The sequence below is a fragment of the Protomyctophum parallelum genome (assembly GCF_964188405.1).
Source record: "Protomyctophum parallelum genome assembly, chromosome: 19".
NCBI classification, from domain to species: domain Eukaryota; kingdom Metazoa; phylum Chordata; class Actinopteri; order Myctophiformes; family Myctophidae; genus Protomyctophum; species Protomyctophum parallelum.
This window is the reverse complement of record NC_139717.1, coordinates 9,572,587-9,598,849: the sequence shown is the minus strand read 5'-3', so window position 1 is coordinate 9,598,849 and position 26,263 is coordinate 9,572,587. Positions and strand designations below refer to the sequence as shown.

General features: G+C 42.1%; 1 protein-coding gene across 1 annotated transcript in view; it reads left to right on the top strand.

Moving 5' to 3' along the window:
• Window positions 1–26,263, top strand: part of ube2j1 (ubiquitin-conjugating enzyme E2, J1) — a 34,821-nt gene that overhangs the window by 3,765 nt on the left and 4,793 nt on the right. The window contains exons 2-7 of the mRNA XM_083790408.1: window positions 12,011–12,084; window positions 12,463–12,594; window positions 13,026–13,110; window positions 16,192–16,297; window positions 19,588–19,717; window positions 20,797–20,931. Coding sequence (XP_083646534.1) covers window positions 12,011–12,084; window positions 12,463–12,594; window positions 13,026–13,110; window positions 16,192–16,297; window positions 19,588–19,717; window positions 20,797–20,931 — 662 coding nt within the window. The remainder of the gene's footprint in view (window positions 1–12,010; window positions 12,085–12,462; window positions 12,595–13,025; window positions 13,111–16,191; window positions 16,298–19,587; window positions 19,718–20,796; window positions 20,932–26,263) is intronic.

The window sequence follows — 26,263 nt, the reverse complement described above, 5'->3', positions numbered from 1 at the left end:
AGTTTTCAATTGAGAATTCTACTAGTGTCAAAGTGGTCAAACCAGTACTAATATGTATGTTCCTGCACAGCTCTGTTGAACTAAGACGTGTGCTCAGTGCTGCTGTGTCAGAAGTTCAGAACAAGCGTTACCTACCTGTCTTGTCTTTACTTTACTGGAGTATTTCCAAGTTTCAATACTTTTACTTCTACTCCACTACATCTCAGAGGCAAATATTATGCTTTTACTCCACTACAATAGAGAGCGTGACATTATCATCATACCTGGAAGTTATGCAGGAACACCTACTGAATGGCAAAAAACTACTTTCTGGCCTTTCAGCCCATACAGAAAAGTCCTATTTGATTGCATTAAACGACGTTAAACAATGTTAAACTCACTTTTCCACTCAATTTGCCACTCGATTTGCCATTCACTTTATGCATGCGCATCCCTCTATTTTAATTTGGAACTTTAGTTACAAGTTACTTACTTGTAGATTTTGATTATTATTAGAAAACAAACATTAAATTCTCTTTATTGTTAATGGCATTTAATGTTTGTGTTAAGGACAAGATGACGTAAACTTTCCCTTCATTGTCAATGGCGCTTACAAAACAAACATGCATTTCTAAACTTCAATAGCTCCATTTGGAAATAATTGATCACTGATCTAGTAATGATGATTAGGTGATTTTAGTTGTAATGTGCTCTGATCACAATGACTGTGAACACGGAATGTGTGCAAGAACAGTTACAAAGTTATTAATAAAGGTAGGGTAAGTGATTTTCTTTGGTTAAAATAAGTGTTAAAAGGCTCTATTGTGATAGTACTCATTGCTATAGTGGAGTTTGTTCAGTAACATGAGTGTCCATGGCTCTCAGCTTTGTATTAAAAAGAAAAAAATCAGGACATACATTTTATCCAATCAGGATAGAGAACTCAGTCAGACTCAGGATACAGATTAAACAAGTGGAATTGTAAGTGAGATGACACAAATAAATGAGCAGACAAAATTGGAACTGGAACACTATAAAAATTAAGCTGATAAATGGCTACTTTCCCCTGATTGGCTGAAATGTTGTCACGTACCTGAAAATGTATTTTCTGTTTATTTAAGAGACGAAGATACAGGGAGACCCTTGTTACATGGATACAATTTACAATTTACAATTTAGGCATTTGGCAGACGCTCTTAATCCAGAGCGATTTACATTAAGCAAGAACAAAAAGCATGGCAATACATCACATAAAAGCATTTATCATGAAACATGGTAAGCTAAGAAAGTAACAGTGGAATATCTATATAATGAAACTATACATACACTATACATATAAACTATACATATTTACTACTATGCTATACATATGTACTATGGCGTGCTATGACTATATACAATGCAATTATAGTGCTGTCTACATAACATGCTATAAGTCTGTGTCAAATGCTATCTAAGGGGGTAGGGTAAGTGCTATGGGCCATGGATTGTGCATTACATTCACCCATTCACGCACACATTCATACACAGATGGCGGCGGAAACCATGCAAGGCACCAACCAGCACATCAAGCAATATGGGGTTCAGTGTCTTGCTCATGGACACTTCAACACTAACTCTGGGGGAGCCCGGGTTTGACTGGCAACCTTACGGTTACCATCCGGCCACTATAGCCCTGAGCCACCGCCGTCCCCACAATGATTACTATCAGAATAATTTAGTGATTTAACATTAACACTTTTTTTGTTTTAAAACCAAAAATATCATTAGCCCTACCTTTAATGTTGTTCATCAGATGATCATACTGTTTTTTCTTCCAGATTAGTCATACAAAAATCTAAATGCCATTTGGCATACACTGTATGTTTACTCTCGTACTCAGAGGTACTAACCAGGCAGTCAGCCTCTGTTATCCCTCTTCTGTACTCAGGATACTTATACTTCAGTTAACTTTTTTCCATATATACTGTATATCTATTAGTGGGATTAGTCTAGAGTGGGATTAGCTCTCTTTTTACCCTATTATTTCCAGCTGCATGGGCTGAAAGCAGCAGCAGCAGAGGTTAACCACATTAGCCTTGGTGTTCCTATTTTGGGCATTTGTCATAGGCTAAAACTTTAAAATGCTTTCAAACATTTTCAATGTTATTTTAAATTGTAAATAGCCAATCTACAAGTTCACAGATTTGCTATTTTCACTATTTATTGTACAATGAAGTATATACTGTATAGGGCTTAAGTGGTTTAAAAGCACTCAGACTAACCCCATACTACAATTGTTGGGTTATGCAAAATAATGTTTTGGGTAAAGCATTATAATCTCATTGCCATATGTTACAGGGCCTTGGAGATAGGTATGTTTGTGATTGTTTGCTATTACTTGGAAGAACGGATAAGTAAGAGCCAAAAACGGGCTCGGGATGTGAAACTCAGTCACTCTACAGGAGGGACAGGCATGGAGCGTCTTGTCACAATACATTTGCAATTCCAAATTGTAAAAGTGTCTGCTGAATGCCTAAACTGTATCCAACCATGCACAGTGATGGCAACGTTGTAGGGACATCATGCTGAGAAATGGAAAGCCTGATGCAAATAAGAAATCTGAGCGCAAAGCCGAGTTAATTTAAACATAGACTATTTGTTTACACAGAGCTTTTAACAAAACTTCTTTTTGGTCTGTGAGCTACAAAGAAATAAAACAACATCGAATCACATAAGAAAATACCATACATCATGCTATAGGAAGTGAATGTATTGTTTTGTGATTTTCTAGATGAAGTAGATAGGTGTTTCTGATTGTTTAGGGCCTAAACAATCAGAAACACCTATCTACTTCATCTAGGCCTATGTACTAGTCTGATTGCATCAAAGTGCTCTTTTCCTGCCTATTAACTAGGATGATTGTCCCGTGGCTGATGTAGTTAGTAGATTCCCTGGGAGATGTTTTACCGTATATGGATCAACAGGTAGGGTATGGTATCGACAGTGCCAGAGGTAGCCTAGAGAGCTTAGTTAATTTCCCTCCTGCTCCATTTGGCACTGTAATAGTGACACACTGGATCTGTGACACTCTGAAGTTGACATCCACTAAACGCTCTGGCCACTGGGAGGTGCTGTAGGCAGTTTTGTACTAGTACAGCTAGGAGGAGGCATTTGCTCTGGGAAGTATTCAACATGGCAACCACGTCACAAACAATCACATTTTACAGCCAAGCTAAGCAACAGTGTTTCTGAAGACATTTGAGTCTTAAAGGCAAATAAACGGTAAATGGTGCATTTATATCCAAAGCGCTTTACATAGACCACACACCATGCAAGGCACCAACTTTCACCTCAGGAGCAATTAGGGGTTCAGTGTCTTGCTCAAGGACACTTCGTCACTAACTCTGGGGGAGCCCCAGGATCGAACTGGGAACCTTGCGGACCCCATCCGGCCGTTCTACCGGCCACGGCACTCTACCCCTGATCCAGTGCCGCAATGCAGTAACATGATCATTTTGATTCATATTTGGTCAGTACTAGTTTGATAGTGTGATCTGAGTTACAGTACACTAGTATCCGGCCAGTTTCTCTATTAGTATACGACTATACGGCCTTGCTGTATTCATCGTGCACTGCGCCGCCAGATCACCTGCTCTACAGTGGAAAATGTCAACTTGATATCCGTCAACTGATCCAGACTGGTGCGTGTCTGCACTATAAGGTGCTTCTAAAAGTATCCAGACTGGTGCGTGTCTGCACTATAAGGTGCTTCTAAAAACATCCACCGAATATTCGCATTCACATCCATGCTCTTCTTGCCACTGGAATCAGAACTTGAGAGAAATCAGTCTGTCACCTGCCAAATAGAAGTGGTGGACTGATGGATTGCCCACAACCTTTGCCATCTCCCTTCCCCTGTTGATAGCTGCAGCCCCGGCCCAAGGTATCCGGGCCCATGACCTGAAGGGTTTAATAGTCTGGTCTGGCAGGCGTGAGTCTGAGCCACCGCTGGTGCTGTTCAAAGCCAGAGCTCCCCCTTCCCTTCCCTTCCAAATCCCTCTAGTGTCTGGAATGAATGAGGGGGAAAGTAGACATCCCCAAAGGATTTTCCTCAGCCTGGTATGTCTGTCTAACTCTGATATTCTTTCAACACTCACTTGAAACTGAAGGTTATGAATTGTGTCAAATTGCGGCTAGCTGGGATGCAGGGAGTTTGGAAACTAAATAAATAAGACCTTTTCATGCTATGAGTGTTTTCTCCCCTGCTGTGTCTCTGTTCTTCTTTATCTCTCCTCCTTTGTTGGTCCCCCCATCTCACTGAGTCTTAACATCACCTCCATTCTCACTCACGCCACGCACGCACGCACGCACGCACGCACGCACACACTTTGATACCAAATACAGGAGAAATCCAAGAGAATGTACATGGTCGAAATGCAGGAGACTCCTGCAGGATCCAGGGGTGTTCTCTCTCTATCTCTCTCTGTGTCTTGCTGAAGATTTATTTTGATTATGTAACAGTCTTTATGCAAAATATAAGACTTTTTGCAGTCAAACTGACTTTACAGCCTCAGTGTTCAGAAGAAAGACAGATTTTTTTTTAACCACATTAACCTTATTTTGGGAATGTAAATGTAATTATAGGCAAGAAGTTCACAATGCTCAACTTTTGCTGCATCACAATGCTTTGTGAGCTTTTAGATCGATTATGTTTGCTATTCATCGTACAATAATGTATGTACAGTATATATGGCTATATGAGTCAGAGGTATATTGCAGTGGTTCCCAAACCTTTTCATATCAAGGACCCCCAAATTGACACAAATTAGTCTATGGAGTACGGACCCCCATTTAATGGCATTTCTATCTCTGAGACCCCCCCCCCCCCCCCCCAATTTTATATTGTGAAATCAATGTTAATTTTACTCTGAGAGTGTACAAACCAAATGGACCCTAACAGGTTCCATTTGTAAACACTCAGAGTTACAGACCCATAAGGGTCCATTTGGTTCTAAACTATCATTTAGCTGGGGACCCCCTGGAACTCCATCCCCCCCTGGGGGTCCCCGGACCACCACTTGTATAGTGGATAGATATTCTTGTGGTAGGATGATGATGACAGAAGCCAAAGCCTATTTTCTACTTCACGCTCAACAGAGTTTGTCTGTTCACAGTTCCAAATGGTTAGCTAGCTAGTAAATGCCTCATTTACTTCCACAGTAATTTGCTTGTCATCGCTGTAGGGCTGACTTAGCCTGGTTAATAAACCAGACCGAATCAGCCGTTGGCAAAAAAGAATTTGCCTGCCGGCGGATTACGGTCTGGAGAGGCTCAATTGTACGCCCATTTCCTACACCAGAGAAATGGGGCGGCCAATCGGGACACGGTATGCAATATGGGCGGGCTTTGGTACAGTGACTTTCAATGCTTGAGACCTTTGACTGACAATAGCTCTGACCAATTGCGTCAAAGAGAAAATGTTTGAACCCACCCCAATTGCGTCAAAGAGAAAATGTTTCAACCCGCCCCCCTGGAAATGAAATCCAAGCTGAGCCTCCCCAGACTAATATCCCGCGGTCCGTGCGATATTAGTCTGGTTTATTAACCAGGCTAGGGCTGACTCACTCTTATCTCCACATTTTAACTTTTTATGATTTCTCATAAATGAATGCCCCAATTGACCATGCTACTACAGCGTCGCACTATATCCAAACCTATCCAAACATAGCAGATCTACAAGCTTTTAGATCTGCTATGTGTTGCTATTTTTCTAAATTTGAATCCTAACAAGTGAACAGTTTAGGACATATGAGGCTTCCTGTGCTGTAGCTTGGGGGAGGTATAAAGCCCTGGCCTCTGTGGGCTAGTGTGAAGGCAGGCCTGCTGCGAAGTCATTGGCCCAGTTTGGAGGGAGACGGGGAGGGCTAACCCACAGAGGCTGTCAGGATGGCTTACGCCACACATCAGCCCGGCTGTCACCTCCAGCAGCACCAGGCCACAAGCCCATGCATTGGCTCTGATGCCATAGCTGTGTGTGGTCAAGTCAAGTGTTTACAAGACGTACATTATTACAAACACGTTCACAACACATCATGTTACATTTGAGACCGAGTCATGTACTGTATGTTTGAGTCTGGAATTTCGAGTAATACATTTCGATTTTCGAATAATTTTTACTTTTTAGTTGTTGATGAAGTTTTAGAACTAATCGTGTGTGTGTGTGTGTGTGTGTGTGTGTGTGTGTGTGTGTGTGTGTGTGTGTGTGTGTGTGTGTGTGTGTGTGTGTGTGTGTGTGTGTGTGTGTGTGTGTGTGTGTGAATAAAACAGTTTGTGCTCACTTTCAATGACCCTACATTTTCAAAACGGTGTTACTGTAAACATGTACTCTGGCACTTTTTGGATTGGAAGTACGGCTCATCATTTGAGGCGGGAGCCGAATTTACTTAATAACTAACTAAAACAACCGGTAATGAATATTTTCACGTACTAATAATTATGCTGCACTGCAATTAACTGGGCCAACTGGTATTCTGTGAAGATGAATTATTCTGAATTTCTGATAGATTTTACCACAAACCCCATCTGCTCTCCTCAGAGAAGATGGCCTGGCAGGTTTATATTCATCCAAATTGGCTGCATTTAAGAAGAAGGCAAAAACAAAGTTTGAATAGGGATTTGCCTTCAGACGCCTTGGCTCTGTAACGGTTTTGTCATCATAGGATTCACTGTTGCCTTTCTTTTTTTTTTACCATTTCCCCTTTTGATCTGGGAAAGTCAACTGAGCACATACTCTCATTTGACCACCAATTTGCGACTAATTATTCTACTTCTCCACTCGTTTCCGTTCTCCTACATGAAGTGAGTCCTCCCCTAGTTTGTCTCAAGGCTTTTGTACCTCAACACCATGGCAGCACAACCATGTTTAAAAAATAAAATAAATCGAAATATCGTATTTTGATTATTTACACACTACTACTACCACCGAGTGTACATTTCCACATTATCGATACCATTTAGGAATGGAAACCATTCACACAGGACCTTCAAGCTACATCTGTGTGCTATGACTAATGCACATCCGTTGCTATTTTGCTTTAATATTGTTGCTATTCTTAAATATTTCTTTGCAATTGTTGTTATTGCCAGGGTTGGATTTCCCCTATATTCACAATCATGACCAGCCCCCACAGTATGATTTTTAGTAGGTGGCTGCGAATAGGCCAAAAGAGGCAAATAATCACAAAAATATCACCCGTGTGTGTGCACGGCATTTCCTTCTGGGAAATGTAGACTTCTGATGTGTGATATTTATTTGTGATAATATCACAGTTTAACATTTTAAGTAAAAAAAAACAAAAGTATGCCCTGGTGTACCTGTGTTGGACAAATTACCTACATTTCTACATTTCTTAAAAAAAGAAAAAAAAATATATATATATATATATATATTAGAGCTGGGACTCGATTAAAAAAAAATCTAATTAATCAGAGGCTTTGCGATTAATTAATCTAGATTAATCGCATTTTAATCGCATATCAATATTCAACCCGAGAACAGCGAGAAACCTTTTTTTCTAATGTTTTTTGGTATCCCAGTGAATCAATGAATAGTGACTACAGGATACCACTCATTTTCAACATTTTACTGTCATTAATATACCTGTTGTGGAAATAATAATAACAGTAACAAGTACATCTCAGTGACATCACAAAGCTGTACTTCATATTGTTACTGTTTTTTGTCAGACCTCCAGTTCTAGGCAACACAAAATGGGGTGACTTTTTATTATTTCCAGTTTTCAGTACTATAGAAAAGCGCCCAGTGAGAAACGTTCCGCGATGAAAAAAAAGGTGCGATTAATTTATCTGTAGTTAATCGCGATACATTTTTCTGTAGTTAATTCATCTAAATTAATCGCAATTAGTCCCGGCCCTAATATATATATATATATATATTTAAAAAAAATACAAATAGTGAGAATAGCAGATCTACAAGCTCATGATGTGTCGCAATGCAGCCCAATCTTTGTTTCAAATTCCATCTCTGTGCTGATTGGTGCCCTGTGGCTGCACAGAGGGAGAGCCTAATTGTAATTGACCTTGCACTCCAACAGGCTCAAGCCCTTTGGCCTTAATGCGGAAAGCACTTTGTTAACACAAGCCAGCCTGTGTGACCTCATATTGGAGGTCAGGATGATGGTTTGAGTCAGTGTTGATAGGAATCAGCTGTAGGCCAAGTCTTGCTGCCCGTGGCATTTCTACAAGATCACAATGTGTCTGACCTGATCTGCTACACTGTAAAACCCTGGAACATGTGACACGTTTAAAACCAAACGACCAGTGTGTAATAAGGAAATGACATGTTTGTTCATGAACATAAAATACACTAGAACATGAGAACACCTCAAACTGTTTATTGTTCCAATTCTAAACACAAATATGACTGACTTTTGATTGTATACCTAAACACATAAATAAACGTGTTTAGGGTTTAAATGGTGTTACCGTTCTGTTTATAATCTTAACACTGTGACACGTTTAAATAGTGTTACAAATAAGTGTTCAGAACCTAAATCCTTGGATTTAGTGTGTATATGCTTGCTGTGAGAGAACGAGGGTGTCTACAGTATGTTTCAATGTGCTCGTCACTTGGGAAGTTGGGAGAATGCTGAGGTTGAGCGCAATACCTATCGTCAGCTCAAAGTACTTATCTTACCATACAACTTACTGAACTTAGTTACCTGAGCTGCAATCTGGGAACCCATTAGCAAAAAAATATTAAATAACAGCACCCTCTGCTTTGTTTCCTTGAATTTGTCTCTGGGGCACCGCCCAATAGAATGTGGATAACAGGTTGTCGGCCTCCCTCAGCCCTCTTCTGGTGGGGCTCTTCCTTCCACTAATATGCACACGTTCTGAATGTACAGTACACACGTTCTGTATTTAACAGTACACACGTTCTGAATGCCCCTGCCGACAGATTCAGTAGTGTAGCTACTTGAGAGATTACCCGAGCTGTGCTACTCTGTAGCTAGAAGCCAATTCTAGAAATCAACTGCTTTGTCTTTGGCCTGTCCTACATCAAGGACTATCCCTCTGTTGCTTGCCTTGTGTCCTTTCTTGCCACAGCAGTCAGCAGATGGCAGCCCAGGCCGAATCATAACAAATGATGACAAAAAAAACACAATTTTCATCATCATCATCATCACCCCATCGTCATGTTCCTGAAGTCACTGATATAACGCCTCCAGTCCACCCATCAGCATTCCATCCCACACTCGCCATCATCGTCATCATCATCATTCATCATAATACCATGTGTTGTTCTTGCTTATTGTAAATCGCTCTGGATTAAGAGCGTCTGCTAAATGCCTAAATTGTAAATCATCCTCATCAGCATCATCCTTCCTCGTTCAGTGACCCACCCACAGACTGACAAAGTTATTTTGTATTTAGAGTAACCGTGCTTTACTCTGCTCTCACCATACCAAGTTAACGTCATAATAATCGCCACCTGCTGTCACTGTGTAACCCTCCCATCCCCGTCCCACACACAGAAGAGAGGATATTTAAGTATTCAGATTAATGCAAAGGGCTTTGAACATGTTGCCGTCCGGCACAGGGTCATGGGGGGTTAAAGGTAGCAGATGTTTCTTCTGGCGCCTAATCCCATGGCCATGGGCCTTTTGCATCTACACGCCGGCTCCCCCACCCTCAAAAAAATAAATAAAAGCCTGCCTCCATGGAGTAGTAATTGACCTTAACGTAACCCAAAACGTGTTTACTGCCTCTCGTCACATCTCTCGCCTTGAGCCTGAGAGTTGTGACTGAGGTAGTTTTATACTTGGTTGGCGTGACACGAGTCACGCCACGCAACCAAGTATTAATCAGGCATTTACAACCTCTACTGTGGATTCTTCTGAGTCTGCGTCTCCTCCCCTGCCCCCATAAGCACCATGGCCTAATCCTGTCTCAATTAAACCAGTGGTTCTGAAACATTGTCATGTCAGGGGGACCTCATGTTAATTAATATGTATGTACCATATTTGGCGGACCCCAATAATATTTTTTGGTTTAAAAATGTTTTTGTTGTTAAAAGGCTTAGGCACTAGGCCTATATTGTGATAGTACTCATTTGCAGTTTGTTCAGTAACGGGGGTCTTCCGCTCTCTCTGTATCTGAATTCTCTATCCTGATAGGTATATTATCTCATGTAACTGCATTTTCTGCTTACTAAAGAGCAGGAGAGATGGGGAGACTCCTGTTACTGAACAAACATTCTATATCAATGAGTAGTACTATCAAAATATGGAGCTATTTAACGCTTAATTTAACAAAAAGACATCACTTAACTGTACGTATATATACACCATACAGATAAAATGGACCATAAAACCAAATGGACACGTGTCGTATGGGTCTATTTTGTTATATTCTTTGTACACTTTTAGAGTTGCCAATGGATAAATTAACATTGAGGATTTTACTGTGTATGTAATAGCCTCTCTTTTGACCAGTAAGGAATTCCATTAGGCTTTTGTAATGCTGTGGCTTGAGTTATATAACACTAGTCATTACCTGTTGGAAGATATTTATATAACACCAAATTATGTACAGAGTGTGGGTAATGTGATTTAATAGATCATATTATTGATACTCTACTCAGGCTGGGGGAGGGAGTTATACCCGTTGGCAAACCTGGAAGCCTGGAACCTGGTGTGTGACGTCTTGTCGGCGCGACACACACACACACACACACACACACACACACACACACACACACACACACACACACACACACACACACACACACACACACACACACACACACACACACACACTATACTGTATAAACATTGATCACAAGTAATACATAAATATCACACTTGTGTGAAATGAGGGGTGCTCTTATCATCGTACATCATCACATTCTGTGCTCAGCCAATCAAATCATCACAAATGTGGTACACACAGTCAGACACATATGCGATTTATTTGACGTGGCCAAAAAAAAGCTGGTCGTGTTTGTAGATGGATCCATAAGCGAGCAGCAGTCTTGCACAGTGCTACGGAAGTGACAGACATCTGTAGAATTAATAGTTATGTGTGCAAACATGAGCAAATGTGTATTTTTGAAGCACTGCTTGGATTTTTCTTGTCATCAGGCAAACTGTATCGAAAATATCGAATTTTCGGATTGTGCTGTAACTCACTGTGTATGTGGTCCATTCTGGGCTATGTACCGAACCATCAACTTGAAATCCACTGGAGTAGATGGTTCGGTACATACTCAACCAGTGGTCCGGGTCCACCAGTGGTCCTTGAGGAGGTTCCAGGTGGTCCTCTTTGTACATTCCCAAATAATAATGTGCATATGTACCAACTTCTGTGTCACATTTATTACAGTTAGGAGAGCTGAGACCAAGCTTGCTTCTCAGTAGAGGTGTATAATGGAGTCTGTGTAAATTTTTTAATTGTCTTTCTCTATCATTATTGCAACTCAAAATAGTAAGTGTATTTATAATTGTTGTCCAAGTATTCTCTTCTATCTGACATTCCAAGTCAATCTGCCACTGCCTTCGAATATGATCAGTGGAGTGGTTTGAACTTACATCAAAGCATGCATACAGATAGGAAATAAATCTGGCACAGGTTGTGTAAGATTATCTTCTAGGAAAGATCTTTAACTCTTGAAAGTGTAAAAAAAAAACCAAATGGACCCGTACCCGTCCTTTTTGGTTTCATTTTAAGCTCTCAAGAGTTAAGTTATTGTTAAACATCTGCATTTCTTAATTTGCAAGAAGTCTAGTGGGTTACTATTAATTCTGTATTTGAAGATGTGTTGTAGTCTTCAGGCTTTTACTGTGGCAACTCAAATCTGGGTGGCAGTGTGAGTTTGTGGAATTTAAGATCTTGTAGATCTGCTGTTTTTCGCAGTTTTGTGAAAAATCTAAAAGCAAATCGACAGACGAGGCCTGTGATCTCTCGGCTTATGCCTGGCATTATATGACTGTGTGTGTGTGTGTGTCTCTCTCTCTCCTGGTGCTAGCGGTGAAGAGGCTAATGAAGGAGGCAGCTGAACTGAGGGACCCAACAGAACATTACCATGCCCAGCCACTGGAGGTTGGTACAGCATCATTCCTATCCACACACACGCACACGCACACGCACACACACACAAGTTGACACAACCCAGATCAATGCCTATAGTTCAACACGCCACATGTACTATAGCAAGCAGTGGCATTTTAATATTCCTCCAATTTATAATAATAATAATCCGGCAATTTAGGGCCATTAAGAACATTAACATTTTCACTGATTATCTAGCAGTGAAAATGACAGAACGCATACATCATCCAGCCTTATCTCCCTCGGAGCGACACGTGTGAAATCACCGGCTTCACTTTCTCCTTTGTGACATGCATGCATGCATGTCGCCTGCCAGTGGGTCAACGTGACCTCTCTCTCTCTCTCTCTCTCTCTATCTACCACCTACAGGACAACCTCTTTGAATGGCACTTCTCAGTCCGCGGGCCCCCCGACTCCGACTTCGATGGTGGGGTTTATCACGGGAGGATTGTCCTGCCCCCGGAGTACCCTATGAAACCTCCCAGCATCCTTCTCCTCACAGTAAGATGTAGCCCACACACACACACACACACAGACACACACACCTTTATATACACAACACGTACATGCCTATATCGCGGAGCTCTTGCCATCTCACGACCCTCCTCGCAGCCTGAGGTCTGCAGGCAAGGGGCTCGTACTGCGAACTATGTCACAAAGCGTGATCGGGCCTTCGCCTTCCGAGCACCTAAGCTCTGGAATGACCTTTCATTTTATTCATGAAAGGTCTAAGTCGACATACGATCAAAAGATAATGCGACAAGAGAGAAATGGAGTGACACATGCATTTTCGCTGACCATTTGGTTGCACTACTCGTAGAATATTTGTACTGCCCCCCCACACACACACACGGCCGCTCGTTATGTTACCAACCAAACCTACTCTGGCATACCCACTCACTCCCATCCCCATGCCATTTATTTTCTTTTAGCCAAACGGAAGATTTGAAGTTGGTAAGAAGATTTGTCTCAGCATCTCTGGCCACCATCCGGAGACATGGCAGCCCTCCTGGAGCAGTAAGTATTTCCTAAGAAATGTTACTAAACAAAGACTTATTATTTTTTGCCAGGTGCTTGAAAAGCGCCTGGACTACATTTGCTACTACCTTTAGTAGTAGCAAAGTAGTGGACACTTTTTCATGATTGTTGTTTTTGCCAGGTATTTTTTTATTTACCGTAGTCTCAGTCTTAGTCCAGTTTCAATCACCATTGTTAGTTTTTTTCATATTTAGTTGAATTCATACTTCGAGAAATGGAACATGTTTTGATTGAATTTGCCTATTTATTTGGAACCATAACGATTAAAAAATAAATAAATAAATTCAACCCACTCAATTCAACAAACTGATCCCAGTACAGTATAACAAGACAACACCTATAGAACCAATGTCCACTAGTTTAACCAACCGATCCCAGTATAGTACAACATGACAACCCCTATACTACCACTTTCTCTTGCCTCGTTGCAAGAAAGATGTATTGGTGCTGCTCTGCGGCGACATGGGCATAAGGGCTACGCTTGCCCTTTGTCTAAGACAAATTTCTTCCTCGGGAGACAAATAATAAAGAACCTTGAACCTATATAGGGGTGGGTACCGAACCTCGGGACCAAGCAGGACTGAACAACAACATATTAACCCATTCTGACCTGAGATCAGATTCATACGAGGTTTCCGCCGGACACACACTGGTCTGATGAACCCATTCTGACCTGAGATCAGATTCTAAAAATGTCAGTCGTTCTTCGATTTTTTTCAAAAATAGCAGACCTACAAGCTCAAATAGCAGACCTACAAGCACAAATTTTTCAATAGCTAAAGCATAACATGATGCTGACACCAAAATGGGTGCCCGTTCAGAATGGGTTAAAATAATTAAATTCCCTATCAGTTCCTACAGACATATACATGTGTATGTACCACTATCGCCATATGTCACAATAACCGACCCAAGTTTTGAAATCAAGATACAACATTTGTATTAAAAATTATGTTTTATTTAATATTGAAAAAAGCTATTCCATGTAGGCCTATAAACTACAAATCCATAAATATTTTATTAACTTGAATGAAACTAAACTATAAAAAGGACTTCATACTAGTGAGATAAAGCCCAGACAGGCAATACAACTAATTATCAACCTCAATAAAGACATTTTCATTATTCTCAGAGCTAATTTCCATCCCTGTAGCTACATTGTCTCAACTGCACTTATGTACTGTATGTCAACAAGACAATAAAAGCCATATTGAGTTGTCAGTCAAATACAAATACAAATACACGTTTTCACTCATCCTGCATTGTAGAATCATAAAGGAAAAGCAAGAAGCTGGCAAAAAGTAAAATTTCCATTAACCACTTTCAACCTGGCGTCCTTGTTTCGGGCATGTCATGGGGGCAAATGCTGTCTAAATTAAAGTTTCACTTCTATCAAGCAAGGAGCTTCCACTTTTTGATAAATGAGATACCAGGATCATAAAACAAACCCTGCAGTACAAGAAAATGCTAAGAAATAATGGAACTATCTATGAGAGAAAATAATCGCGTCAGTGATATGCTTTGTGTTGGTTTTCGTGTTGGTCCAGTCCTCATTTCTCTCCTTGATTCCATTACGGGAGGAGAAACGACAAAATCTAACAGTAGAAAGCAGCCCCCGGGGATTATAGAATGTGGCATGGCCGCCGTTATTAGACACTATTTGATTAATGATCACAGATGATGCAATAAAAATAACCTCTAAAAATCACACCATTCCATTTAAAGGGAATACTATTAAATGTCCATCCAGATGATCAATTTAGTCTGTATTGGCTAGACCAATACACAGAACAGCCTGCTGACCCCAAACATATTGTGCAGCGTGCTCCACTCCGTCAGCTGAGTGAATCTGTGAGCTGGAGAAGTGGGTGTGTGTGTGGGTGTGTGGGTGGGTGGGGGTGTTGTCCTCACAGCAGACCCTCTCGTGCAAATCCGGGCTTACGCACAGAAAACGGAGCATTACTCCCTCTTGCGTAACACCACTGGCAAACCTGACAGGATGCACTGGCTTTCTCATTTGGCTGTTTGTGCCGATGCAGACTAGAAATCGCTTGAGGTGTCTCTGTCTCATCTTAGCCTGGGGCTCCTGGCTCAGAAAGAGCGCCCCCCCCCCCTTCCTGAGGCTGTCTGAGCCCTGAATGAGAACATAGACAAAAATGTAGGAAAAAATAAAGCAAACAAAAACTGCTCAAAATTGTACAAATGAACATATGCAAGTGAAATTGATATATGTATTTACTATTTTATTTTTTAAATCTTATCTTACTCCATTATTATTATTACTAGACCGGTGCCCAGCTGTAGAGCACCGAAGTTGGAGATCCATGCCCCACCCGGCTATGCAATACCCGTTGTGCCCGTGTCAGAGTACCCGTTCCACCCATCTGTCAATTCTTTGCATATTTATGGAGATTTCTGTATCTGTCTCTCTGTGTCCCTTTATTTTTATATATGGAGTTCTGTGTCAGGCATGCCCAAATATGGAGTGTTGTGATGTCAGAACAGGCCAGCTCCATATGTGAAGCATGGGCAGGTTCCCTGTCCATATATGAAGATCAAGACACTGACCTCATCAAACCCTGGATAGCAATACATGGAGAAGACTGGATCATCAGTAGAATCTGCATATATGGAGCCAGCCAGCAACTCTAACATCTGACCTCAAACCCTTAGATCACCATATATGGAGCTGACCTGTTCTTACATTACATATGTTGATCTGACCTCGTCAAACCCTGTACACTCATATGGCCAGTACAGAATTAATTCCATATGTTGATCTGACTCCATGCCAAAGCGCCAGCACTCGCCCAGCAGTCTGCCGTCACCCAGGTGGCGTGCAAAGGGCGAGGTCGCTTCTCGCCCTGAGGGTGTCTTACTGGTTATTATTATTATAATAATAATAATTATTATTATTATTAGTAGTATGTATGTATTTGCATTTGCACAGTCTTTGTGAACATTTCGCTGCTTGTACCTGTATGAGTGATAGTCTACTACTTGATTCCTTGACATGGCCCTTCCCCACATTTAGTTTACCCCTCTTCTTGTCTCTTTCAGTTCGAACAGCCTTGATAGCTATAATTGGCTTCATGCCAACCAAAGGAGAAGGTGCCATAGGATCCCTCGATTACACCCCCGAAGAGAGGAGAGCCCTTGCCAAAAAGTAAGATCCAGGCAATGAAATGGCATTTAACTGTATTCTCATGTTTGTGGAGGGTGGCTTGTGTGTACATTGAGACACAGGGAATTGTTATGAAGGGAATAAGTGTGGGAGAAATCTGTATTAATTATGAATGTATTACTTTTATTCCAGTGTATAAACCTGTCAACGTGGTGTTACATACCTGGCCTAGGGGTGCCAGATACACAACAAAAATACAGGGGAGACACAGTACTCAAATGAAATTTGATAAGTAATCAAAATAAGGAATTAAATCAAACAAAATCAAATCAAGAGCAAACAGATGCGGTGTGGAAATCAGTAGTGTAGTGCGTGTATGCATGAGTGAGATGTATGTGTGTGCGTGTTGTGTATTAACCCAAATGATGGAAAAGGTGCATGGTGGGAGAGGAGCAAAGGAGAACTGAAAACAGCAGAACTGAAAAAGGGAATGCGGAGACAGGCTTTTATACAGGGTGTCGGCACCGGGCCCAGGTGCCGCCGCTTGACTGATTGTCATGACATCACAGCTCTGCTCCCCAATCCACTGCAAGATAAGGAGAACAGAAATTAGGACAGCAAAGCAAATGAACTACAGAAACCATAAACTAAACAAAGTGAATAATAAATATAATATATATATATAAAGCTACACCAGACCACCTAATATAATAGGTAGTATATACCATACTATATACAGGGATCCGTCACCCCCCCCCCCCATAAAGACGGGGTCCCAAGGGGATCACCGGACCACTATTTACATAAACATCCTATCTACCATACTGAACCTCTACTTCAAAGGTCTCCAAAGGCCACCAACACCCTGTCACAGGCTTCCACTCCAGCAATTGAATTCAATGAAGCATTTTTAGGGGCGAAAGACAGAGCCAAGAGGAGGACCACTGAAGATGAGTAGGACTAGGACCTCAGTCATGAGGAGCCTGTGACAGCGCGTCAGCCACCACGTTCTCCGTCCCTTTAATATGACGAATGTCCAAGGTATAGGACTGCAGGAACAGTGCCCATCGAATCAACCTCTGGTTTGGACACTGCAGAAAGTTTAGAAAAGTCAAAGGGTTATGGTCTGTATAAATGACAACAGGGGTACTACCACCTACATAAACGTCAAAATGTTGCAAAGCTAAAATCAAAGCCAATCCCTCTTTTTCAATGACTGAGTAGTTTAGCTGGTAAGAGTTGAATTTCTTGGAATAAAAGCTAACAGGCTTATCTATTATCTAGATTGTCGTCCTGCATGAGTACGGCCCCCGCACCCACATGACTGGCATCAGTGTAGATCTTAATCGGTGACCATTACATTAATCTGGAATTACATACTATTTTGCAATTTTTGCTCTCTTCCATTAACAATCCCCGCCGAAAAACGTAACCGACGTTAATTGATTAATCTCGGCAAGTGCCAATTTACATAAATTACGTTAATTCAGTTGTATAAATGTTTTGATCCGATCTAGGCGAAAGGCTACTTGCATTAGCTTCGGATGGCTATCTATTGTAAGGCATAACACTGGACTCTCACACATCCGGTGGTTCTGGTCGGGGTGTTTTGGATCTTCAAAATAAGGGTTGAACGGGCCCATATCCTGGCATAAAGTAATCATTCTTTAATTAATCCTGACGGCCAGACGGTAAATTCATGATTCCCCCCGCCCCCCTTTAAGATTTTGACGTAATAAAATATTTACTCGTGAGTCGTGACCCATAAAAATGGGCCCCGACCCAGTGTTTGGGAACCACTGATGTAATGCATTCAACCCCTGACTCACAGTAGACGTGCCCTCCACCGTGTCCAATTATGTGGGGAAATTGAGAAGGCCCTCTGCGTTCTCAATTTGACAAATTAATTATCGCCAAAACGCACATTCCCTGGCTGGGTCATGTTCCAGCAAGTATTTTGCTCTTAATTTCACCCTTCTGAGAAGCGAGGGAGAGTAACACTATGTTGCTGTCCTATTAGCAGAAGAGGGCAGTGGCACTGAACTATGTGCACGCTCGTGGGGGGGTAGTAGGGGGGGGTCTTTCTCTCTTTAGCAGCTGAAGTCCTTGTCATGTCTGTCTATCAGTCCCTCCTGGCACACACACATCACTGACCACTTTCTTCTAATTAAAGCTGTTCATTAAATAGTACCAGAAGGGTTTTTTTTTCTCCCTCCCTTGTGCCCTCTCACTGTCTCTCTCGTTGACTGTTCCTCTAAACTCCCTCGACTTAGTGCTGCTATCCGTCATGGATTGGCAAACCACCATGACATGCATGGATGTGCAGCTGTGCACTATGTGTAAACACACCACTTCAAACCCAGAAAGCATTACAAAGCTGTAGTGTTGATAGCATATGCATATAAATGGGGGGGTCATTTGTCTGGAAATTTATTTTGTGTTTAAAATATTGTGAAAATCGTATTGTGAACCTTATATCGTGATACGTATCATATCGCGAGTTGAGTCGAGTTGATCGGATTCGTTACATGCCTGGTATAAATGGAACCATATGGACCCATACGGGTGCATTTGGTTCCATTTGTACACTCTGGGTGGAGGTTCACTGAATGTAGGAGTTTCATTAGCACATGGAGATGAGCTAGACAGAATGTGTCCCCACCTGCCTGCTTGTTTATCTCCTGTGACGCTGAGTACGATAGCACCTCACTTTGATTTCCGTTTCTACTTTCTCTGTTGCCCCTGGGGATTGTGAGAGCTGTCATTCAGTCTCCCTCCCCACCGCCCCCCACTCACTTTCGCTGCCACCACCACACAAGTTTTTTGATGGCATATTGTGTTGTATTTTATATTCAGCCTTGATACGTGTGACTGTGGAGACATTTTGTAGTCTGCAGTGTTTTAACCTAGTTCATTGGTTCTCAAACTTTAGTTTTTCTTTTGGACCCCCATAACTCTGAGTGTACAAGTGGGAGCAAATGGTTCTATTTTGTCAGGCTGTCCAAAATGTGGTCACGGGTGATGTCATCAGCTCGACCTTTTCAGAGCTAAGCCCAGGGCTTAAAGTTCTCAGTCCTGGGGACTGATTTCAGTCCTGAGAATCTCATAGGGGTCATTTAATGAGATCAGTGCAGATTTGCAAAAAAAATAAAACATTTTCAGTCTTGGGATTGTTTTTGGCTTTAAGCCCTGTAAGCCGTTTATAAGGAAGTGAATGTGGAAGTGAATAGTTTTGTTTTGGGTTGGTTTTCCAAGAAAAGTATAAAGTAGGACTTAAGTGGTAAGTACTGTTTACTAGCTACCTTGTAATGACCAACTATTCTGACCACCAGGTCCCAGGACTTCTGCTGCGAGGCATGTGGCTGCTCCATGCGCACAGCGCTCCATGCTCCCTCCCCCAACAGCGACCCCAGCCTTGAGGACCACAAGGACACAGAGCTAGCGCGGCAGATCAACTTCAAGGTTCACACTCCGTTCAAACATCCTCCAACACACAATACTACTTTTATACAGTAATAATAAATACACAAATGACTTGGGAAAAGCCTGTTGAGTATGTGCTGAACAATAGAGAAACACACACTGATATCTCTGAATCCGAAACCAGCTCTTGTTGAAGCGGATGTAAGTGATAGGTTTTTGTAAAATAGTCCAATAGTTTGCCACGGTGGTGCAGTCTGTTGCCTCACAACTAGAAGGTCCTGGGTTAGATTCCCGCCGGGGACGTCCCTGTCCCCTAGGGTAGGTACCCTCACAAAAAAATGCAGTAATCCTTGTCTCTATACTGGCTAGCCAGGGCACCTGATGGAGGGGAAAGGAACTTGTTGGAATAACGTGTTCCTTCCATGCACTACGTCCAACCGGGGAAACTCCCCCCTGTCAGGTGAAAATAAGCACCTTGGGCACCTCATGCATAGAAGGAAGCATGAGGTCAGTCCGTTGCTCTACCCTGGATGGCAACCAGGATTACATTAGATAATTGACACTGGGTGAAAGAATGGGTTGCAAAAGAATGTTGAGTGATTCCACGTGTTATTTATATATATATATATATATATATATATATATATAATGTGTGTGAGATATGGAGGTGCTGCATTTAACACTTATTTTAACAAAGGAAATAAGGAATATCACCCACTGATTCACATCTGAACAATCCCCAGAAGGAGTCACTTACTTTAAAGCTAAACATTTGTTCACTGACTTGGAGTGTGAAATATTTTTTTAATAAACTTAATTTGCACTCCACTTTGTGTTCTTATCGACCGTTGGAAAGCTGGGAAGGAATAGTCTCGGATCACACAGGTCTGAAGAAATGTGATCGTAGTCCCGCAGGGGGGCATGTGTGATTTTAGAGGTGAGCCTTGTGACCAGCCACGTCCTATCCCTACGCCATCCAGTTACTGTCTGAGAATTGCTTTAATTGGATGTAAGACACATATCTGTGGGAGTACCTTGGGCGTATGAGGGAATTGCTGTAGATAATGATATACGTTGACATGGGGCAAGCAGCCATGTTGTTCTGTGTGCTAATGCAGGCGGAGACCAGCTCGTCCAGACAGGCCAGCGAGACCAGTGGAGCGGACGGCAGTGAGGAGTCCTCCACACACACGCAGGAAGACACGTCCACCTCAGAGACCCTGGAGGACTCTGAGGCACTCCAGGAAGAACAGGTAACTGGGAGCTTTCCCGGTTTTAATGGGTTAAGGCAGGGGTATTCAATTAGATTAGGCCGGGGGCCACAACTGTAGAATTATTGTGTGTGGGGGGCCGCACAGTGTGCGCGCGAAGCGCGGAAATTTGTGGGTTCTCAAAATGCTTTTTGTGCTCAAACACGAAGATTTATGTATATTTCCGCACAGTAATGAGCAGGATAATATGTCTATACAGGTATATGCCACCTTAGAATAGATGTAGGCCTAGACCTATTTGACAGTGCATAAACAGCATTGCTTTGACATTAACGACTGGACGGACACACACACACACACACACACACACACAAACAGACACACACTCACTCTGCTGTGGGCAGTTCAGAAACCCGTCCACGACCACCAGTGACATCATCGTTAGGCAGATTGTTTTTTAAACAAGATTTATTTACGTGAGAATAGTTTATCAGACTATAAAGATCAGATTACATAGAGCAGTGATTCCCAAAGTGGGGTTCGGGGTCCGGGGACCCCCAGGGTCCTGGAGGCAGTTCCAGGGGGTCCCCAGGGAAATGATGGTTTGGAACCAAATGGACCCTTATGGGTCTGTAACTGTAACTGTGTACAAATGGAACCAAATGGACCCTAACAGGGTTTATTATTGTGAGAATGATGGCTTCCATTTTCGCATTGCAACTTTTCAGGACTAGAAAGCCTGCAGTTTCTATTAGCTTGGATTCTCCATTGATGTCACTGTTGGGTGGGTTTCTGAACTGCCCACAGCCCTCCTATGTGACACAGACCGAGTAGAAAAAAACGTGTCATTTTATCATGATTATTAGTGAGGACCTATTATATGAAGATAGGTTGAAAAGTGGTCCTTTAATGATTACCGTCATTATGGTAATCAAACAATTAATATCGCACACACCATACCTGTAACTTTTATTATCCCTCTTATTATTCTCAAAAAAACTTTTTTTTTTTTCAAAATTCTTCCAGGGGCCACAAGGGGGCGCTCCGCGGGCCGCATGTGGCCCGCGGGCCGCCAATTGAATATCCCTGGGTTAAGGAGTTGCAGGTCTGTAACTCTGAGCCAAATTCTCGAGTCTTATTATGCTTAAACTGCTCAAACACACACAGAACGCAAATACAGGCCGCGATAAAGCAACAGTCTTTTTATTTCAAATTTGGAAACGTCCCAAATGGATGTATCAGCCGGCACCGACTATCTCGCAGCGCGAGTCGCGCCTCTCATGAGCAGACCTGGAGCAGTCCTGCCATTGATCCAGGTGACAACTTCTGCATCACATGCTCCCTGTCTGAAAAGACAGCTTTTAAGAAACTATGGTTGTACTTTTCGCAATTACTGGGCATGCAAATAACGGCTGAGCAGCTCCATGCCACCAGGGAGTGTTTGTTTTCATCTTTACATTTTGAGCTGGTATTTGCTTCCTTGCTCTAAATCAAAGTTACTCCCCCTTTTTTCTTGACAAAATAAAGCCTGGAATCTTGAAAGCACACCAACACACACACACCATATAATCCACCCACTCCTACTTAATGAGCTATCTCCGTTACCAACGTGGGTAGGGAGAATGATGCTTTAGGGACATTTTTACATGCTCTGAGTCTGCGTATGTGTGGGGGTGTCACTTTATCATAGAAGATAACGGGCTCATTGATTTGGCGCATAGTTGGAAGGGCTTCACTTGATCATGAAATGCAGTGTGTCAAACAGGAAGTAGTGCCCCTAAGAGCACGGGTCTCTTAGGGGCACTACTTCCTGTTTGACACACAGTATTTATGAAGAATTAGCTACAAGCTACAATATGGGCTACAGTATCACAAGGTGCTGCAAGCTTTGCTATTTTCACTATTTAAAAGTTCATAGCCGTCTGCCGACACAGACAGACTAGATGGCTACTATGGCTATTATGGTTCTAAAATTAGCCTGTGGTTTGACGTCTAGTCCACTGCTATCGAACGGTCGGTCGGCCTTCGACGTTTCCCTTCTCTCATGCTTAATTCTAGACTACGTCCGTCTCTAACCATGGTAACGCCACAGCTGCCTCTGATTGCCCCCCTCCTACCTCCCTACTCCTAGTAAGAAGTATTATGCACCTGTGGGGCGGAGCACATTCTCAGCCTCAAATACAAATTCCAAACCAACTCATGCAGCCAACTCGCTAGCATAATGGTCTAAGACTACGGGTTTACAACAAGTTTACTACAAGTATTTGGGTTCATATATATCTTCTTCCCAAAAGGACTTTCAAACTAGGAAGGGTATGGCCTGGTCAGCCTGCAATGACATGCATAAGATCTGGTCATCCCAGCTTAGTAAGATATTAAAAGTATATAGTAAGTATATTTAGGGCGACCGTTGAGCCGATTCTACTCTATGGTTCCGAGACATGGACACTTCTAAGGTCTAAGGACATACGACCGAAGAAGAAGAAAAATGATGATGAAGACTACGGGTCCCGCTGCCCGGGTTTCCAACAACCGCAGAGTAGATGCCAGCATTTTCACAGGGTCGTTTTCATTGACTTAAGCCTTATAAACTTTGTATTGCAAAAATTGCTGACCTACAAGCTCGTAGATCGCCTATTTTACCTTTTTTGTTTTGTTTTTAGATTTGAGCATCACCTATATGACATGCCCAAAATAAGCATTCCAGGTTGAAAGTGGTTAGATAATATGGCCAAGGGGTTGATGTTAGCTAAGAGGATAGATTTCTGTGCCAGCTGCAACCCAGCAGGGGCAGCTTAGGCATTTTTTAGAAGCGTTTCGAAACCAATGTTTTGGTCCCCTCTCACCCTCAATCACAGTTTAAAAAATATTACATAAATGTTCTGTTCGCTTATCATGCATCATGTGTTTAACCTATGACAAGTAAGACGCGCAAACGCGGGAAGCGAACGCAGCTTGTGTGTGTGTGTGTGTGTGTGTGTGTGTGTGTGTGTGTGTGTGTGTGTGTGTGTGTGTGTGCTACAGCTGCTCCCTCTGGTGGCGGGCAGGTGGTGTCACAGCGGGACAGACACACACACAGACATACAGAACCTGATCTGCAGGGTCTCATAGTTAGTGCTCATTGCATTCGCAACCATGCTATCACGATCTAATGACTACGGCGTCTCTCTGGTCTGTATGTCGTGCATAGTTACAGAGATGAACAATTCAGCTTCTTGCATGCTGTTTGTACAACATAACAGTCCAATAATTTTGTGGACTGGGACATCTGACTTTAGGCTTTGCTTCACCAAGTGAACCACATGGACTCGCAGTAAGCAGTCTTTCGAGACATATTAAATGGCTCTGATTTCACCGCCATCGGCGCATCTTGGAAATGTGCCAGACAGTACAATATTACCGTTAATATTAAATTATGTGTACATTTTCAGTAGGCGATTTTAGCCGATCACGATTTTTTTGTTTCGTTTTTAACAACTAAAGAGGACTTGTTAATTTAATGTATTCATTTGTTAACATAATGTGGCTTGAGTCGGTTGAAATATTGTCAAGTTGTTGCCTCAGTGTCCTCGGGTCCTGTTGCCACCCGTACTGGAGCTGTCCAATTATAAAGGTGCTGAAATACTGCATGTGTCTCCAGGCCCGGATTAAGACACGGCCCGACGCCTCACGGGGCTGCAGCCCAGGGGCCTCAGACTCCTGGAGGCCCTCCCAGTGGGCCGCGAGCTAATTTACAATTGGTTTTATTGTTTCTGGACTGCAAAATGCCACTGTCTTATCCCCGTGTGTGCATGTGGGAAGGAAGGAGTCAAACGGAGTGTGTGGCACCTGCTGGGGCCAGATGATTAACCAAATATATCTGGAAAAAGAAAGGTTTGGCGCGATGTGTTCACTATAATTGTCGATAAACTTGTGGCAGACCAATGTTTTAGATTTCTTAACGACAATATCCAATGCGTCCAAGGAAATGAAATTCACTCTACAGCAATCAAGCGAAATAAACTAATCAAGACACTGGGCCACTGGCAAGATTACTTTGCTGAGGGAACGGTCCCATTTCAAAGAATTCATTAAAAGTCAAAGGAAACACGCGCACATTTTTGTTGACATTGCCTTACAAATCAAATGTTCCACCGAGCAATGCTTCAGGGTCTGCATTGTCTATGCTTTCCAGTCTAGCTGACTGAATTGTATTTGATGGAACATTGGCTGTTTTGCCATCGCGTTCTGCATTTGTCTGGATATAGATGAACTTATTAATGATTTCTTTCTTGCTGCATTTAGCCACTACCAGGCTGTTTTTGTTTTGTTTGACCTTTTCAAGACACGGAAGGGGGGGGGGGGGATATTCCATTTAGTACTAGCGAAAACAATAATCAATTGAATAGTGTAAGATGGTAATATAAGTTAGTGTTATCTCACCTGGCCACAATTGACCAAATCAATCCAATTTATTTATATAACATTTCATAAAACACAAGGTTTCCAAAGTGCTGCACAAAGTAAAATACATGAAAATAATCAGGAAAAGTAAAAAGATGCTGGGTAACACATTCATACGGTGCCCCACTGCTTGAAAAGGACGTAAAGCCAAATAGACCATGCATCGTGTGAGGCTGTGAGCATGGTGGCCCAGCCCCACAGCCCCACTCCCTGTTCTTCCAGAGCAAGTGTATAGGAAGGGCGATATTTGCATAGCAAACTCAAAGGTTTGAGAATCACTGCTTTATATAATTTCTTCCTCTTCTCCTCTGTTTTTTTGCTTCTTGTAGTCTTCTTCCCATGAGCTCAACAGACTTCCCTGTAGTCATTCTGTAATTGGCCAAAGTGTTATTTCTTGTTTAAATAAATAAAATGACAGCGATATGAATGTTAAACAAAATCTGCAGGGATGATTTCATCAGCTTTAGCTTTCTGTATATGAGCGATGCACTCAGAACTTTTGAGTGGTGCAACCACTCCTACATCCAGCAACGTCCGTGTACCTGTGTGTTTGTACCTGTATGTGTACCTGTATGTATGTATGTATGTATGTATGTATAAGTGAGCACGAGTATGTTACATATTTATACCAGTAGGGGGCACCAGAGATACAGAGAAGAAATTGGACATCCGTGTACCTGTGTGTGTGTGTGTGTACCTGCATGTATGTATAAGTGAGCACGAGTATGTTACATATTTATACCAGTAGGGGGCACCAGAGATACAGAGAAGAAATTGGAACGATACAGAGAAGAAATTGGACGATACAAATTGGAATGATACAGAGAACCAATAGACGGGAGTTGCACCACTCGGTTCACACTGGTGTGATTTTTTTATTTAGTTGTGGCAAGTTTTGTTGAAACGAGGATGTTGAAAGTGAGAAAGTCAA